The sequence below is a fragment of the Micromesistius poutassou genome (assembly GCF_964030765.1).
Source record: "Micromesistius poutassou genome assembly, chromosome: 19".
In the NCBI taxonomy this organism is placed as follows: domain Eukaryota; kingdom Metazoa; phylum Chordata; class Actinopteri; order Gadiformes; family Gadidae; genus Micromesistius; species Micromesistius poutassou.
Window position 1 is genome coordinate 10,486,177 of NC_140289.1, and position 19,320 is coordinate 10,505,496.

The 19,320-nt window shown below is 45.0% G+C and overlaps 1 protein-coding gene across 1 annotated transcript; it reads left to right on the plus strand.

Moving 5' to 3' along the window:
- Positions 1-241: 241 nt before the first annotated feature.
- On the plus strand, positions 242-19,268 carry aven (apoptosis, caspase activation inhibitor; the record flags this gene model as incomplete). The annotated part of the gene is made up of 6 exons (XM_084483903.1): positions 242-436; positions 900-1,077; positions 16,851-16,921; positions 18,000-18,095; positions 18,531-18,822; positions 18,974-19,268. 6 exons carry the CDS (start codon positions 242-244, stop codon positions 19,108-19,110), a joined length of 969 nt encoding a protein of 322 aa, XP_084340029.1. The 3' UTR covers positions 19,111-19,268.
- Positions 19,269-19,320: the final 52 nt, after the last annotated feature.

Here is a 19,320-nt window from a genome sequence, read left to right on the forward strand (position 1 = left end):
TTAAGTCATGACTGCCTTGTCTTTCATTTTGTTCATTCATTAACAAAATCAGTGTCAAATCAAACTTTAATTTAATTTCATACATTTTTTAATAAAATAAAAGTTTATCTCCTTCCTATTTCTGTATTTATGAATGTGAAGTTGGATACGGAACATTTGTCTGGTTCGCGTTTCCGTGGGATATTTTTCAACGTGACACCATTTCGAACTTGTTGATAACTGTGTAATACGTCTGGCAGCGATGGAGGAAAGGCACAGAGTGAGAGGGGGCAGTTGGAAGAGAGGTGGTGGTGGACATGACAACGACAACGCAGGTGGTGAACACAGGGGCCGAGGGAGAGGAGGTAACGCTCATCACAGAGGCCGAGGGAAAAGGGACCACTATCGTGGCCGTGGACGAGGTGGAAACGCCGGAGCAGCGAGCTTCCCTCACCGCGTGAGTAGTGGGCTCTTTCTGTGGACGTTTTGTGGCACAACCCATCATTATCAAGTGCTTACTTGAAGTGTGTACAATACTATATTCATCCGATAGTCACATTAGTTGAATGTGCTTTAACGTGACCATTTTGTCAGCGTGAAGCGAGTTGGTGAGATGAAAATTGTTATCTGTCAACTTGAACAAAGTGCTTCAAACTTCAATTGGACGAATAAAATAAAATACAAAACCATGACAAACATGGAAGAATTATTGATGCTCTGTATTGGATTTATTTTAAATAAAATATCATGAGATGAATTAATGGGAATAGGATATTTACATTGGAGACACTTTCTACAAGTGCTTTATTAGAATTTAGTTTGAACACTCTTGCACAGATATCATTGTCTAGAACCACATTTTGACAGAAAATAAATCTCAATATACTCTCTTTATTCGATATTGTGCTCTGTTCCGTCAGGACCAAAATGAAGCGAATGGGCAAACATTGGACTGGGATGAGGGTGAAAAGGTGGTGTTCTCCAGGAGAAAGCTGGAGTCTAACTGGGACCGCTACCTGGAGTCTGAACGGGAGGCGCCCGCCGACGACACCCCCGCTGTGAGGGGAACAGACTATCACGTCCTGCTGGAATCTGCAGGTAAGGTCTGAAATGTAATGGCTCATATTTGCCACCTATTAGGGATGTGAATAACTCAAATTTTTCATGGTTGAATAATCGGTGAGCAAATAATCGATTATTCGATGTGTGCCGACATTCACAAAGGCAGAAATCACTTAATATCTTAAACGCAAAAAAAAAACTTTAACATTGATCAGTGTTTGTGTTGTGCATATATATATATATATATATATTAATATTTATGCTTGTGCTTGTGTATTGTGTATATTGTTTTTCTGTACATGATTAATAATAATAAAAAACGTTAACAGTCCAAATGTTAAAAATCGGCTTTGACCCTCAGGAACGAATAATTGAATAATCGACTATTCTGACCCATCCCTACCACCTAGTGTTAAACTTTAATAGGATCTTGGTACTAAAGGTTATCTTGGGCATGATAGAGCCAGCACTGGTTAGCACATTCTATGGCAATTGCTCTTTCTGGTTGCAATATGATTCACTCACAATTGACCTTTGCAAGGGAGGTAGACACAACTTTGTAAACCCTCAATTACTGAAAGAAAGAAATGCTGGTTATTGACATTGCTACCAATCCCTACATTATTCATGCATTGAAAGAAAACATAAATATAAACATATATATACATATATATATTTCTGGTGAACCAAAATGATGCTGCTAAAAATAAAGCAAACTTCTTAAGATTGCATCACTTTACAAACGTTGCATATACATTAATTTGATCAGCTCGGTTAGACTTGCACACACATGTCTCTTGGAGCTGGATGAAACACATTCACTAGACTGTTATAGGAACATAGAATGAAAGGAACCATATTTTTTATAATTGTGCACTACTCCTCTGCTGCTATTTGTTTCATGAGATGAAGATAAGGAGACAAACGTTACACTTGAACCAACTAGTTAAGTGTAACTGGTAGGGCAAAAATCTCCAGCTCTTTTGTATGTATGTCCTGCCACTGCTTTCAGGTATCAGCATGTGTTTATATATCGCTATTTTGTATGAATGCAAAATACTGATATATAAACACATGCTGAACCAGTTATGTTGAATTCAACATAACTGGTTCAATGTAGCCACTGTAAGCAAAGGTAATATGATAAGTGCCAGACCTTTACAACCTGTTTGTTTTATTATCTTTTTTTCTCCATCCTAATAGCTAGTTTACTGTTGTTTACTTACATTTGCATCTTAAGTGTTGGTATAGGTAAAAAAAATTGGATTTGCATGGATTTTGCAACAATTGTATTGCATAGCAGGGCCAATATAGTGGAAGTGGAAGGATGTTGGACCCAACGATTTTGGGTTCTGTGATCCCTTAGACCTGCAGCATCCCTTCCTTGAGCTAGATGGCTTACGCCTCCCTGCTCCTTAATGACCTGTTGCTGGACTTATTGTAAGTCACTTCTGCTCCTGCCAAATGGCAAATTGTATAACTTTTACAATTGTATTATTCCATTTATTTTGTTTGTTCATGAATAGCAACACAACACAATTTATATATTTGGATATACTGTATAGATACATTGATCAGAATATGGATCAGAAAATACCACACTTATGTTATCTATTTCTATTTCTATTATCTATTTCTGGGCACTCTACTTGCTGATGATGGTGAAGAGGTTCTGCCAGTCAGCAGGTCAAGTTCTGTACTCCACCACACTCAAACATTTCCTGCATTTCAACCCTCTCTCTTCTGCATTAGTGCCGCTGTAAAAACCCAACATTATGTGTGGTGCTGCCCTGATGGAGATGGAGCTCTACATGCCCTCTCTGACACTTTGACAGCATTGTTATTGCTTCACTCTGTTACCTAACGCTGAAGAGCCTGCGTACAGGAGCATTGCAGCTCTCTGTTATCTAACATTCAGATAACAATTACGTAAAGCTGCAGGATTCACCGGTGATCTAGCCAATGGCGAAGCTTTTCTCAACAATTCCGCCATATGTTTTCGGCGGCGGATGTCTAAAGCAACACGTAATGTGTGAATGAAGAGGTGTGGTTGCAGACACATTAATCACCAGATTGCCTGGTCGGTCACACCGTGCGGTTAGCTGGCCCAAAGCTGCATTGGAATCTCTGACAAGCAGGTTCCTGCGGTTAAGATATGTTTTTATTTAAACCCAATGTTGATCACTAGTGTGTGTGGTTACACACACTCGTTGGTCTGTTCTGTCATGCCCCCCCCCCACAGCAGTACCTCCTCCTCTAGGTCTCAGCTTTCTAATAATTCAGGTAGGACGGGTGCAGTGTTGAGTAGTTTGGCTCCCGTGCTTCTTTTCTCTGTGCCACTGTTTTGCCCACATTGTCGGATTAGTCACACCTGCTCGGCCACAAAATAGAAGGCATGGCCATCTCAAGAGGGCCGTGCAGAGCAAATCATTTCTAACGGTTGTTGTTTTTTGTCGTGGTTTGTAAAGGGCACAGGGGAATTGTTGAATTAGTAGTAGTAGTAGTAAGGCCAATGTGTTGTTTATCATAATACTGATAACTCATTTAATCTTGTCTCCTTCGTAGTAGTAGTAAGGCCAATGTGTTGGTTATCATAATACTGATAACTCATTTAATCTTGTCTCCTTCGTAGTAGTAGTAAGGCCATTGTGTTGTTTATCATAATACTGATGGTGGGGATGGAAACACAAAGTTGCTCTCTCTTTGTTTAAGAAAACAACAACAATCTACAACAAGTTGATAGAATGGAGAGTTTGAATAGGACCATTGAACCAATGATAATCAAAGAGGAGAGGGGTTTAAATGACTTTGATCCACAGCAGAAACTCTTGAAATGCCCAAGGTTAATATTTCCATTAGCAAGAGAGCAGGCCATTTCAGTAGCTGACACTGCAACTCCAGGGTTGCTGGTACACAGCCTCTGCTAGCCCTCGAGCGAAGCAACCCAACACCCCGAAGTGTGTGTGTGTGTGTGTGTGTGTGTGTGTGTGTGTGTGTGTGTGTGTGTGTGTGTGTGTGTGTGTGTGTGTGTGTGTGTGTGTGTGTGTGTGTGTGTGTGTGTGTGTGTGTTGTTTTGGGGGAATGTGGGGCATTTGCCATTTGGTCCATCACTGCATACTACCAGGACGGCTGTGTTTCCGTCAGCCTGCCCTTTAATGACCTCACCTTGTCGGCCCATTATGATCCCCGTGTGGTTTTGACGACGGAACACATTTTGCTTTTGATGGCAGCAGACGATGTGACTATTGTTCACATGTCATCAGGTGCTCCCGCCCTTTATCTGTGGAGGTGATTCCAGATGTAGCTTTGTTGAGATAAGGCTTTCAAGGCAAAGGACCACTGCACCCTGTGACTGCCTCGACCTTGCTCTGAATGCGCTTGGCGCTTCTGAGCCTACCAAACATTCCCACTTTTGTGGCAAGAAATAGTTGAGGGCTCACAAAAAAAATTTCTTCACATATCAGTTATATATTAGAAACATATGTATTTGTCCTTGGGGTATTTTAGGTAATTTTATTCAAAGAAAAATGTGAGGGTGGCTCTCCGGGTAGAGCGCGTACCATTAAGGCTCAGCCCTGATCGCATCGACCCAGGTTCGATTCCCGCCCGCGGTCCTTTGCTGTCCCTTGTCCTCCCCTCTATCTCCCATACCTTTCTTTATCTCTCACTCTATAATGAGGCATGAAAAAATAAATGCAAGAATAAATCTTCCAAAAAAAGTATAAAGAAAAATGTGAATGTAGCTTTCATTTAACGTGTTAAATCAATTACTGCCTCCCACAAATGAATTGCCATTCTGTTCGTAAACCTGGATCGTTTCCCTGACAGCAGGTGTTGTCCTGATGCGTCTTCATGTCCAAGAGGTGGGGTTGGCTAGGGGTGGGTGGGGGGGGTGGGGGGGGGGGGGGATTGATTGTCCAGTTGCCAGGGGTAACGCACACGCTGCAATTTCCCCGTTTCGTAACCTTGTGTGTGTATGTGTGTGCGTGCGTAGTGGGCAGTTATTTAAGTCCTAAGGCCTTCATCTCTCTGTACACATTAACACAGGGATCAATCCTCCACCCCTTCAGCCGGACCTGTGCCCCCCCCCCCCCCCCCTGCCTGTCCTAATGGGCACCTATCAGGGCTCCATCATCATGAGACCAAAGGAAATCGCATTAAGGAATCAGTGATTCACCTAACCAGATTGACAAACACAGGACTGCTTTTCTTTTCTTCTACCCCCACCCCCCTCCCCTAACCAAGATGAATAGTCTCAATCAAGGGCATTAATTTCTTTGTTCCAGTGTTGTTATGGATACTTGATTAGCCGGCAGGAGTGACTGACAGAGACCGAGAGCCACAGCAGTGGCATGAGGAGTGCCGTTATTGGTGAGGATGAGTAATTGTTCTTTTGTGGTATTTGTTTCAGTTTTTTTTTTCTTCTTTTAGCTTTAGTGATTGAAGCCACTGCAGTAGCTTGTGTCTTGCACTATGTCCAATAAAGTGGTGATTCTGGTGACTATAGGGCAAATTGATCTGATCTCAGGCACACTTGTCGCACTTCTCGTGGAAATTCCTGTCCCTCCGAGCTGCCACCCGCCTTCTTTGATCGCTCATCCCCATGGTTTCAATTATCTCCCCAATGAGTCCACTCAGTCCACCCCCACATGCATAACTACATGTCATTATTAATTTCATTTTATAATCAACGATGCAATACAATGGTTTTGTTCTTATTTTAGAGAAGTGAGCTGCTGCTACATAAGATGATATTTAGAGATTTATTTCATAATCAAAAGTGACGAAAGGGATCTAATAATATAGTATTGATAAGAACAAACTTACTCACCCTCCCTCCAAGAGGTCCAGTGCTGCGGACTTGAGCATATCTTCCAGCTCTTAAAAAAACCTTTTAGTTCGCACGGTTTTAAAAAGGGGGTTCCGCTATCGTCCGCTCAAGTCCACCAGTTCTGTACTGGAGAGCAGAGCTCCCACCGTCTCTCCAGTCCCTTATGCTCAGTGCTAGTCTCTCTCTCTGTCTCTCTGTCTCTTTCTCTCTTAGTGGTTATCCTTACCCTCTTGTCTTCTGTGAGCTCAACTCATTCAGGAGCAACTGAGAGAAACAGATCTTGTCATGATTGCACTCGGCATACAGAGGGCTAAATGCCCACCAAGTAAACTACTGTTGGAATTGTGGGGATGTCTTGCCTTTGACTACACGGCTGTGAAGCCCCTCCTCTCCTGCTCTCTCCGTCCTGCTCTCTCTCTCGCTCTCTGGTGCGATGCTCACCGGCGTTCAACTCCACAAGTGTACACCTACACAAGACCTCCAACAGCAGTCCTCTTCCATCGGTGCCCAAACTCCCATCCACACGGAGGACATTTGGTTTTTAGGGTTTTTCAATCCGCTGTGAAAAATATCTTCTCCCATTCTACGTCTTCAACCCTGCACACTGCATCAGCCACGTCTTGGGTTCAGGTGAAGAACAAGACAAGTGGCGACTTGTTGTTGTTGGGCAGAAGATGTCCACCCTCTATGCCCAAGTTGTGGCCAGGTCCTTCCAGATCAGTTTCTCCCAGTGTAGTTTCACGAGTTTGCAGCCCTTGCTTGCTGCTGGAGCAGGTTAGAGGAGGCTATCAGCACCCTGCTCAGTGGCGTGCAGTACTGTCACAGTCTCTGGGCTTCTGTTTGATAGAGCAGCAGACTGTGATATGCTATATGGACAGCCAGGAGGGAGACGCACGTCATGCAGCATCAGGGGCCGTCGTGGACACAAGTGAGAGAGGAGGGAGGGCTTAGATGTGGGAGAGAGAGAGAGGGGGGGGTGGAGGGGTAGGAGGTTGAAGTGGAAAAGAGGCTGTGGATGTGGGGCTGAGGTAGGGATGGCTGTTTGTTCACATTAGGATAACACACACACACACACACACACACACACACACACACACACACACACACACACACACACACACACACACACACACACACACACACACACACACACACACACACGTGTGGCCAGTTAATATGTGACCATACACACACGTGCATGTCCATGTGTGCACAGGCTAGCAAGGTGGCCGATCAGAGGTGATCCACACGCACGCACACACACATGCAAGCTACCAGTGTGTGTGATCACTGGACAGCCTCCCTCCTCTCCCTAATGAATAACAATTTAGTTTATCCCATCTGCCTCTCCACGGCAGTGGCCATCACTAGTGACTTGTAGAGTGTTTGAACAGCATCGTTTACACACACCCTATTCACCGCTGCCGGCTGCCCGGTGCAGATAAAGCTTCAAGCAGAACGGCCCACTCTCCTGGCAGCAGACGCCGCATCCACCGGTTGGATTCCAGGCGTGGCGGTACATTTATTTTTGTATGCTTTAAGTTCTGGCTTTGTAGTGTGGGACATTGCCTGCCTACTGTCGTTCTTTTTTTGTAAATCAACAAAACAAATCGTAAGAATTGCGAAGGAGAATTGTGTATTTTATTTTCTTGTATTTTATTCCCCGCCGCTCTCCCTCCTTCTTTCTTCTTGACTCGCCGTACTTAAACGTACGGATGTGTATTTTTGTACAGGTTACAAGTTGACTTCAGGTGGTTTATTTTTCACATCAAAGGGTGAAAATGGTGTGTCCAGCGCAGGTGTTCACCAGGAGCACGGGGCGACAGCGGAGCGCCGGGCCCCGTCTGCCTCGGTCAGGGGTCACTGCCTGGTGAACGGGACTGACACAATGAGACTAATGGTGTCACATGGTGCGCCCCCACGCTGCCCGCTGCCGCCGCAGTGCATCTCAGCGCTAGGTGGAATAATGCCATCACCACGCATCATCCAGGTTGTCCCACTTCTGTGCATAATTATTATAATCTTTTTTTATCTAAAAGTGTTTACATGCGTGACTTTGTCAGCAACGATTAAAAAAGATGATCTCACGGCAATTAAGCTGAAATCTGTAATTATTTAGGGACCTGGTAGCTCCTACTGTGACAACTGTGACAACTATAGGCACGTTCCGACCTAGGGACTTCTGGGAAAGCGGCTCAGTGTTTTGACTACGCCCACTCACTTAGTTCCCCTCTGCGTCCGTTCCCATACAGGCACCTTTGTAGCGGCGACCCAACAGAGTTAAAATGTGATGTAATTAGTTCTGCGACACTTTTTGTCAGTCCACGGCCATCGCCTCGACCTCCCGGTCAGCCCACGTGTCGGTGGCGGTCTTCCTTCTGGCCTGCTCCATCTTCTTCCCGTTCTCCATCGTCTGCTTGTCTCCGTCTGCTCTGCTTGTTTTAAAAAAAAAATGGCGCTGTTTATATGTTGTGGCTGTGTCGAGTTCTACTTGCGTCATATCCCAGCCTGGGGGCCCAAGAGTCGCGGTTGATTATCAGGGAGTATGCAATAGAGAGGATATGAGCCATTAACGTTCCCCTGTGGGAATGTTGCATAATGAGGCATGCAAACCCCCCCCCCCCCCCCCCTCCCCCCAGCTGTAGGTAGGGTACACTAAAGGCTTCCACCCACACCTGCTGACACCAAAACGTTAGCAGAAATCTTTGCAAACGTGGCTCCTGTTGATGAGCTGGGTTCATCGACATGGGGAAATTAGTACAGATTACGCTTTTAATTTGGTTGTATTATTTTGAATACATGGCTGTGTAATCCTAAGGGCTTTATTGCCTTGAGCCAGACAGAGGGAGGCAAGAGAAGCGTAGGGACAAGCCCCCTGTCACATTTCCATTGCGTTGATCTATGCAAACGGGGCGCTGTAAACACAAGGACAACTGCTGTTGGGTGGACGTGTCTGCAGAGCCACACAGCCAGGGCCATTGATAATTTTTTCCGAGGACAGTGAGCCACCTGGAACCAGAGCCGTCTTCAGGGCTGTTGATATCTTGTCCTCACCTCAGGGGCTCTGGACTCTCTGGTTCTGTCACTGTCCACAGATGGGACTGATTCCATGTGTCACTGCGTGTTTGCTCTGACAAGAATAGCCTGTATCGTCGGTTTGTGAGGGGTAAAATGTGATGGAATGTAGCCAACATTTTTGTGATGGCATTGAGTCAAGTTAATATAAAACCAGATGCTATGTTATCATTTTTTATTTATTTTTCATCAGGGCTAAGGAAGGTGTGAATCCACTGCCAGAAGTATAAATAATGAATACAGATTTTAGATAGACTTTTTTGTGGATTTGTGCTTTGTCCCTCATAAACCTTTTCTTTACATAATTGTTTGTAACGTCTATTAATACTACTTATGTTCTCATTTAAATATTAGTATTTGCATAAGAAGCAGGTTTTTGTTCAGAATCTCAACACGTCACACAACAAAATTTCTAACAAACAAAATGCCAAGCCAATTACAGCGGAGGTTGATCTAAGATAATTGTGTTGCGTGCATCAAACCGCCCACTCTCCATCACTTGTCTGGTGGTGAACAACAATAGCAGTGCCTTTAGTAATAATAACAATTATTATTATTATTACCCATTAAGCTCTGCAGCAGGTCCCTGGGTTTACAAAGCATGTTGGGATTGTCACTTCAGTTTGTAAATGTTGCAGTGGCAGTCAACCCTAGCGGCTTATTAGTTATTTTAGTTTGATTAAATAAGTAAACAGGCTGTTTTAAGAAGGCCCAGCGAAGCCGCTTACCACCTTGGCACATGAGGATCATTGGCATGCACCAATTAAGTTTAGTCCACCGGTGCGGGGCCAATTCACTCCTGCTATTTGTCATAAATAATGAATCCTTCCTTTGGCTGAATAAAAAGACAAACCTGTTGATGTGGTCCAATTCACATTGATAGTCTCCAAAAACCTGTGGATAAAGATTGAGGATGAAGTAACAGAGGAGATTTGTCTGGGGACCAACTTAAGTAATCGGGAGGGTGTTTGGTTAAAGGTGGTTTTGTGTGCCCATCCCTTGACTGTTTTGCATTGGCATTATCCTCAGTCTAGACACGCATAATAATGGTACAAACACGGGTATGACCATACTCGTTCTGAATGTAGTGTCTATCAAGCTCAACAAATGAACAAAATGTTGATGCTAATATAAAGAGTTCATTCATATATTCGTATTGATCCGACACGAAAGTTCGGAAATCCCAAACCCATTTCGGGGGACCTTTGTTTGCCATGGTAATACAAATGTGACCCCTTACACAGGAGACATCCTCAACCTTTATGGAAGCAGAGAAGCTCCATTCGGTCTGTGCCTCTTTGTCAATGAGGGCACACAAAATCCCAGGGAGATACGTCAGCCTATGGATGGTGACATACAGTGAAAACAATACAAACATGAGGGGATTTATACTGGGAATACTGATGAAGTATTCACTGAGAAGTACTGCATCTATCTTAATCTGAATTAATTGAGGGATGGTTTGTTAATGGGGTTATTTCAGTAAAAAAAAGCCACACATGGGAAGGAGGGAACACTTTTAATCTCCCTACGTGAGATCCCATTAAAACAGGAACATAGAAGCAAACATTTGTGAATGTATTCCAAATGATTCCTAATCGTCCTCTTCCCGTTCTGCTGGCTATTGAAGAGCCCGCTGAATGCTCCCATTTGATCTGCCCTCGTACAACAGGCTCGTTCAATTGGGCAATTTCCAATCGACTTCCATGTTTTATATGAGACATTGAAATATGTTCCCAGAGGACATTTCAATTATTTATTTTGAACATGTCTCAGTGATAGTTTGCCCAGGGGACCAGAGGATGGCAATTCAAATATGAAATAATATTCAGCAGAGACGGGAAATATCTTCAGGGTTGGCGAGTTCTCTTGGTGTTCTGCCAGAATATATGCAGTGGTAAACGTTGGTCCAATGTCCACTTTAGTTCAGTGATTGCTTTAGAGTGACCATGTAATTATTGCAAGGTGATGGACTTAAATGATTCCCTATAAAGTTGTCAACGTCAATATTTGCGTATCTATCTGACAAGAGGGAGAGTAGTGCTAATGGCATCAAAATGGTCAATCTGAGCTATTTACTTTTCACCAAACACTGATTAATGCTACAGTAGCTCCAGCGTTTATTGAGCCGGTTAGCTTGCGGCTATGACTCCCTAGCCGCCATTCGCTAATGAGAGAGACGGATGTCTCCATGCTCCCAGTCTGATGGTCAATCTCGTTAGCCATGGGGACCGTGCTGCGAGGTGGCAGCTGATCCTGAGGCACACACTCACTCTCTCTCCTGATCAGCCTCCTGGTTAGCCCTCGGGGGGGGGAGGGGTGGGGGGTGTATGTAAGGCTGTGCAAGCAAGATGTAGCGCCCATATTAAGACGGAGAGGGACGGAGTAGTATGCATCCATGAAAAAGATGATCTGTGCAGCTGTTGCTAAGAGACGTTGGTCTGGGCTGTGGTGATGAGGAGTGATGTGCCCTCATCATCGGCGGCAAGTGAGGCACTATTGTCCATCTAGTCTGCTAAATCTCATTTTTGCTAAGATCCTTTTGCTTAAAAGATCATTTGGGGGATTGTAATCAACAGTTCCACACTGGACAACTTCTGCTACTGTCATTTAGTTCAGGGTCATGCAGGACAAAGGCATCTATCTTTGAACACGTTACAGTTAAAAGATAGATTTTGTATTGTAAAGGATGTGGTGTAGTGTCACTTTGCATTGGTTTCCATGACGTGCGTTGTAGGTGTTGTCAGACTTTGTTGCCCCAACAATTCCGCTGTCTAATGATAAGATAAGATAAACTTTATTGTCCCGAAAGGAGAAATTTCTCTTGGGCTGTAAAGTGCATTCGCTGTGAACAACAATTACATAGAAGCAGGACAACAATCACATACATACAGGACAACAATCACATAGGCCTACATGCAGGACAATTTCGAAAGAAAATTTGAAGAAGGCATAACTAATGCCTAACAGACTAATTGTGTTTCCCTCCTTTCCTGTGTAGTGGAACCACTTAGTTTATAAAAAGAAAATGAAAAAAAATGCATGATGAACTGTTTTAAGTCTTAACGTATTATTTGCCCTTCATCAGTTTCCACCATGAAATATTTTATATATTGGTTACATACAATTGGTTGAATCATATTCCCTTCCTATTGTTGGCTAATCTTTTCTGGATTTGGCCGTGGACGAGCATCGTGTCCTTGGTCTTCCACTTGGAGAACTGCGGGGCGGTGAATAGCAGCGATGGAAGATTAAAGAAACTGGAAGCAGCGAATGCCGCTGGAGAATTGAAATTGTCCTGAAGTGACTGCGGCGTCAACACGGCCTCACCCAATCGCGTGAAGCGTTAACATCAACAGCTAAGCTCCTCTTAATTGTCTCGCCTGGTTTGCTCTGGATTTTAATTGCAATTAGCAAGGACAGTGATTTATCGACGGCATTGTGAGTTTAAGTCGTCCGAGTGCGGGGCTAATTGGCTTGGTTAAAAGGCGTGACAACCCTAGGAAACATCAGAAGGGGGAGGGTGTATTCTGAAGGGCAGTATTGCTGCCTACTGTGATTAGGAGAAAAGCTTTGTAGATCTCAAAAATAAAATACTTGGAAGCGTTTCCTCTCAGTCCCTAGTGGTGCACTGATCATTATCGCCAATGTATGGAACTATATTTAACTTTGCCAATTGCTGTGGAGCCTTGTCCCCATGTTTAACATATGAAGAAAAATGAGGCTTTCTTGAAACCAGGACTTTATAACCGCTGTGTGCTGTGGCTAGACCCCGGGCCAAGCGTGTGAGTTACGATGTTGACAGCGCACTTTTCATGGCCACTGATATTACCAGAGTATTAACGAGTTGGGACATTGTTTCAGTCGTGTCGTTTTTATTTTGAATACTGTATACATTATGAAAATGATTCCCTGTCCACACAATATACATACAGTATATATGTACAAATACAAACATCAGAAAACAAAGAAGTATGAGCAGGATTTTGGAAAAACCTGTTCTTACTATACATCTTCAATCAGTGTGAAGGCTATACTTTCTGATTGAGTCCAACTGCAACTGGAGTGTTTGCTATCTCCTCGAGTTCAGGAAGTAGATGTTTGGGCGGGGGGTGATGAAATGGAGAAATGAGTGATGATATAAACGGAGATCTAAACATCTCACGGCGCGGGTGTTGGGAGAAGCTAAGCAGTCTGTGGAGCTGCAGCCCACTGCTCAACAGGCTAAGTATGGGAAAGTGCTATTCCCTTCAGCACCGCCCAGAAGCTGTCAAACATAGCTCACGCTGTTGCCCCCTACTTGGCCCTCTCTCTCTCTCTCTCTCTCTCTCGGCCAAAAATACAATAACATTATATATATATATATATATATATATATATATATATATATATATATATATATATATATATATATTTATTATAAGTTGTGGCAAATGATGGAAACAGAAGTATACCTCATGTTCATCTCTGCTTTAATCCTGATTTTATGACTGTATACGTAATGTAAGAACCCCGGCTGAGCTATATTTACCAAAACAAACACAGCAATGTACCGGCATCAATGCTTGCCGTGGATGTGATACGAAGTGTTAGTTCTGGTGGCTAGAAGGACCACCTGACCATATTGGGGCTGTATGGCAGTGTGTAGGCTAGTGCTGGCATTGGTCCCAGCAAGTTCTCCACCATCTACACTGTGTGTGTGTGTGTGTGTGTGTGTGTGTGTGTGTGTGTGTGTGTGTGTGTGTGTGTGTGTGTGTGTGTGTGTGTGTGTGTGTGTGTGTGTGTGTGTGTGTGTGTGTGTGTGTGTGTGTGTGACTGTAGCGCAGTACGCCTTCATCTCAAGTTGGGTTTTAAGAGTCTGTGCAGCGCTTCCCTACTTGGAGCAGATTGATGCATCCACCCTAAGGTTTTTAACTAGATTCCACTTAATACACAAGCAGCTTTCCTTAGATGCACAACTGAACTGTCTTACTGGCAGACAATAAGAGACAGACAACCCAGCTCTTGACAGCATGGTGCTTGTGAGCGTGACGCTTGTTCACTTCCAGACTTTGTTTCCTCTGATGCTGGCCAGTGGTTTTAAACACTCCGGGCCATACTTACTGGGTAGACTGGTTCCATTCGGTTTTATTCGGTTTGTCACTTTGCTTTTGGTTGTTATTTTCTAGGTCTGCATATTTTCCAGGAAACTCCATTTGACTCGACACAGATTTCCATAAGAAATGTGTTTATATATGTCACGTTAGGTATGTGACAGGACAAATTTTGAGAGGCACAATGAGGTGCAAATTCAGGAAATGTCTTCGTTAAGCAATATATATTATTTCATATATACATTTGACACTAAACATTTATATATATATACATATATAATTATTTTGTTACTATCTTTGTTGATTGTACTGAAATCCTTTTCCCCATCTTATTACTTATTACTTATTACTTACTGGTTAACAACCAGATGTCCCATCTTTTCAGTTGTCCCCTTGTCTTGTCTTTTACACCTGGCCACTGGCCCAGTGTTGAAGACAGCTCTCACAGAGAGCAGAACTCGGAGAGGGGAGAAGGGGGGTGGGGGCTAGAGCGAGATCAAGAAACACACGTTCCCCTACCAAATGGCTCATGACATTCACCTTCCAAAATCACCCCGTGATCGATTCTCCTGAAACAAGTAGCCGCAAAGCCAAACCTTCCATCCACACAGACCATTGCATCAAGTCCTCCCAAACCCCCCCCCCCCCCCCCCTGTTGGACGGCCCGGGTCTACCAGCCAGTCCAGGGGACGGGTTAACAGAGAGAGAGCAGGGCACGGTGCGTTTGAAGAGAGTGCACTGATGCGCTGCCCACTTCCCCCCCCAATACATCAAAGCCCAGTCGAGAGCCATCCGTGGAGAGAGGCGAGAGACGCAAGACGTGTGTTTTTTTCTGGCCTCAACCAGGGGTCAGGGACCTTTCTGGTTGGCATGGAAATGAATGCAACTGTCCGACACTTGAGGTGGTTCTTAACAGAGCCATTGTCGACCTGTTTGAGGGTCGACAATTACAGTGATGACGATTTAGGCTGAAAAGAATATGTACTTCAGAAGTATAATATATAATATAATACTAGTACATAACTTCATTATACATACTACCGATAAGACAATAGTCTTATTCTCTTTTGTGGCATTTCATTGTGTAATCGGATGGTAAATGATGATATTTATTTTTAAAGATGTTGGTATTTTACCGGCGATATGTAACCATCCAATGAGGATGTAGCTTTTCGATGTGTTCCTATTTGATAATGGACTCTGTTCTCAGCCTGAATGGTAAGCCTCATGCAGACGGTGACAGAGCAATGTGGCCCTGGAGCCCTATGTTCCTGACCCCTGACCCAACATGAACCACATACAAGGTCTCTCACCAAAAGAGGAGCATTCTCTCCCTGCTGTCCCCCCCCCTCGTGGAATAAAGAATGCAGGACTCCAGACACTAGAAGAAGTATCCATTTTGTGACATGAGGCTAGATCTCTTACTGTCTGATTTATTGTTACGTTTGTCAAAGAGATACACGATGGCGGGAAGAACGTGTCCGCCTTTCCTTGTGCCCACCTTGTGCACCTGGCATGCCCCCCCTCGCACCGTACCCCACATCAAACCCCCCCCCTCCCCCATTGGTCCTTTTTTAGTGTTTGTTTCTTTTGTTTGTGTTGCCACGTGGAGCTCCGCCCAGCCCAGCTCATCACCGCCCCGCCTCCCGCCGCCCCCGCTGCAAAACAAAGTGTTTCTTTCATCTAACCTGGTTGTGTGCGCAGGTATCCTGCTGTCTGTGTCAAAGCCGTCGGTCACAAAGCACAGCGGCTGCGGCTGTGGCTGACTGACGCCGCGACGATTTGTTTGACGCACGCACGCGCACATGCACTCACACACACACTCACGCACGCACGCACGCACGCACGCACTGGCCCTCACCACACACACACACACACACACACACACACACACACACACACACACACACACACACACACACACACACACACACACACACACACACACACACACACACACACACACACACACTCTGGCCCAGCTGCATGCGGCAAACGGGCCATTGTCAGTGGCGGCTTCTCCATTGTCGGGCGCCACTCACGGCCGGTGCGAACCACCTACAATGTAATCGAACCACCTACATTGTGCCTGTTTGACAAGGCTACACTAGTGCAGTTGGCAACACACACACACACGGCCATTGTCTTGTAACCTCGGCAGGCCGGGAGTAGGCTGCATCCAGCCCGTGTGGGATGCACTGAGCAGCGAGCGCTGTCTTTGTCATTCCCTTTATCGTCCTCAAGTCATTACCGCGAGGCGGGGCAGGGTCTTGAGCCGAGCTAAAAGGCCCCCAGCTAATTGGGGACCACACAGTGGGAGGGGGGGGGGGGGGGGTCTTTGAGGCAAGAGCTTGAGCCAGGAGCTCAACCTATTTATCTCAAAGAGACCTATCAACCGCAGTCCCGCTCACTGTACCACCCAGAGTGACCAATCTTCAGAGATTTCAAACACTTAAAGGCCCCACATCAATGTAACTGACGGGGAGGATTGCCATTGAGCGCACCTGCCACCACACATCCAATTTAATGTAATATATATTATACCGACAAAAAATGTTAAATTCTTCTGTTCAACTCATAATCTTCCTTTGTCCTTAACCACCAGGAAACATACTGTATGCCTTCTACGTATTTGTTGCTTGCCACGCCACAAGGAACCTCACTGTTCAGCATCACCCTGTGTTATACTGTGCATATGACAAATAAAACGCCTTGACAATTTGAACTGCTTTGAATCCCACGCAAAGGCAAAACAAACGCAAGCGTTCACATGCAGGTGAACAATGGTATGTCCTTTTGTCTCCCCACAGGGGACTCGTTCACTCAATTCAGGTTTACCGAAGAAAAGGACTGGGAGATAGACTCCGTGGCCTCCAGTCAGGTAAATCCATACACTGGTTTTTTTTTTGTGTGTTTTACTTACTTTACGTGTTTCAGTAAGTCCGCTTTGCTTGGAGGCATCGATCCGTCACTCACACGCATGAGAGGTTCCAGTGCACCATTGTTGAGAGGAGCATTCACACGCTGAATGCAGAGCAAAGAGAAATATGCTGATGGATGAATTTCTGTGAAACTGTGAATACCTACAAACCACCATGTAACCATTTCACCGCAGAATCACTATGGGTTTGCATGACCTAAGATCATGACATTGTCGCGCAGACATCAGTAGAATCAACGGGGGGCTGGCATGCAAGGGGCGGGATATGACGTAGAGTCGAGGTTCACAGTACGGCCCCTGTCACTCAGGTGTGTTTTGGTCTGAACGCAGAATGGTCAGAACTCATCGCGATCATCTTAAATGTTGCTGCAGCGATGCATCATATATTCCGTTGCATCCACAACATCCGCATCAATCGATGAAAGATTGGAGCATGAGTTACAGACATAGAAGAAACGACAAATAAGAAAGGCGTCGCGAATGACTGCGTTACCGGAGGAAGAGAGCGTCTTCTTTTGCTTCATTTCACATCTAACAAACACTGGGACAAATGTAGTATCGGTGTTTAACTGAGAAAACAGGGAGTGGAAGGCCGAGGCCCTATTATGTTCAGCTAACTGTTGTCAATAATAAGTGTTACAAGAGTTGTGTGTGTGTGTGTGTGTGTGTGTGTGTGTGTGTGTGTGTGTGTGCACGAGCGAGGAGAGCGAGCGGTAGCGTGTGTCAGTTTAGTGAAGTAACGAACGAGTCCGGTTGTGTCTGTGCAAACGTGTATTGTAACGTTAGTGAAACTAAGAATAAAATACCCTGCCTGTCAAATAATCATCGGCGGCCGCTTCATTCCGACCATAGGCTATTCCGACCTATATGCAGACCCCACTGCCGGTCAAAGTGAAGGGTGGTTATCGGCCCGATAATTATCGTGCACCCCTAGTAATAAAAACAATAAAGCTGACTTTGACTTATAATGGTGATGCTGAATAATAGAGATAACGGCTGTAGTAACGGGTGTTTTCAGATGTCTGCGGTGCGGTTGGACCTGGTGGCTCTGGCGCAGTGCCTCCAGGCTCTGCCCCTCCACCAGAGACTCCAGCTGGAAGCAGAGCTGGTCCAGGTGAGTCCCCTGGCACGAGGAGGCCTCTGGTCACAAGGAGGACTTATGACAGCCCACACTCAATTACATTTCAGTATTAGGTTTACGGGTTTGGTTCTCACTCTTTCTCTTTTCTCGTTCTCTCCATCTTTTCTCGACCTCTTTCTCTCAATTTCCCACTCTCCCCATCATTTCACTCTTTTTTTCGTGCCCTCCATAATTTTTCTAATTTCTTGATTTTCTCGTTCACTCCATCAACCAATACGTGGTCTGACGTGTCTGGGCATTCAGAGTTCACAGTGCATGATCAATATACAAGTGAATTTGTTTTATTAAAATGTATTAGACGAGAGCAGATTGACTGAATTATATACTTTTTAAAGAACCACAAATTAAATGTTGAGATGCAAGCTCCTATGTCACGCCATCTATAAAAAATGTGTTTGTTTCTTTCAGGTGTCAACACCTCTAGAGTTGCCCGCTGCATCGGTTCCACCCAAGCAGGACCCCGTCGTGTTCACTCCTCCCATCCCGGCCGCGAAAGACCCCGACCCGAGCCCCAGACTTTCCTTGGCCGGGAGTCTGCCGATCGCCTCTCCACCCCAGGTGACCCGCGCCTCGGCCAATCTGTCGTCTGCGGACGACGCGGACACAGAACTGGACCTCCTGCTGGGCTTGGACAAGCCTGATCCAGACGCTACAGGGGGCCAGCCCACTGAAACGTCGGACAAACACCTCCTACAGGAGGGTGGGTTGATACTCCAAGTAGCTTGCAAATAACATATTCTCTTATCCTCTTAACGCTTTCTAAGTATACTATTCCTATAAACTAATATATGTACTTGAAAATGCAAACCCATCCAGTTACTTTGCATCACATGAACTCTTATTCTTCCCAGTTGCGCCGGAGGTAGTGACAGAGGTAGTGACGGAGTCACCGGAGGAAGAGCCGGCCCCGCCCACCAGGATGGAGCCAGCCAAACAGGAAGTGACGGAGGAGGATCTGGAGGACTGGCTGGACAGTATGATCGCCTGACCAGTACAGAGCTGTCTTGTACTGCTATATTACATTATGGAAAACTTCTTACTCAAGGTCTGAAAGTTTCCACTTAGCCTGGAATGCGCCATCCTCTGCACCACCTTATTCTGCAGCCACTATCCAAGAACTGATGCTGTTGTTTTTTCATGAAAACTAATACTCAGTTATGAACGTGAATTGTGCATCTTTTGGAGTGGGTGGCTGAAC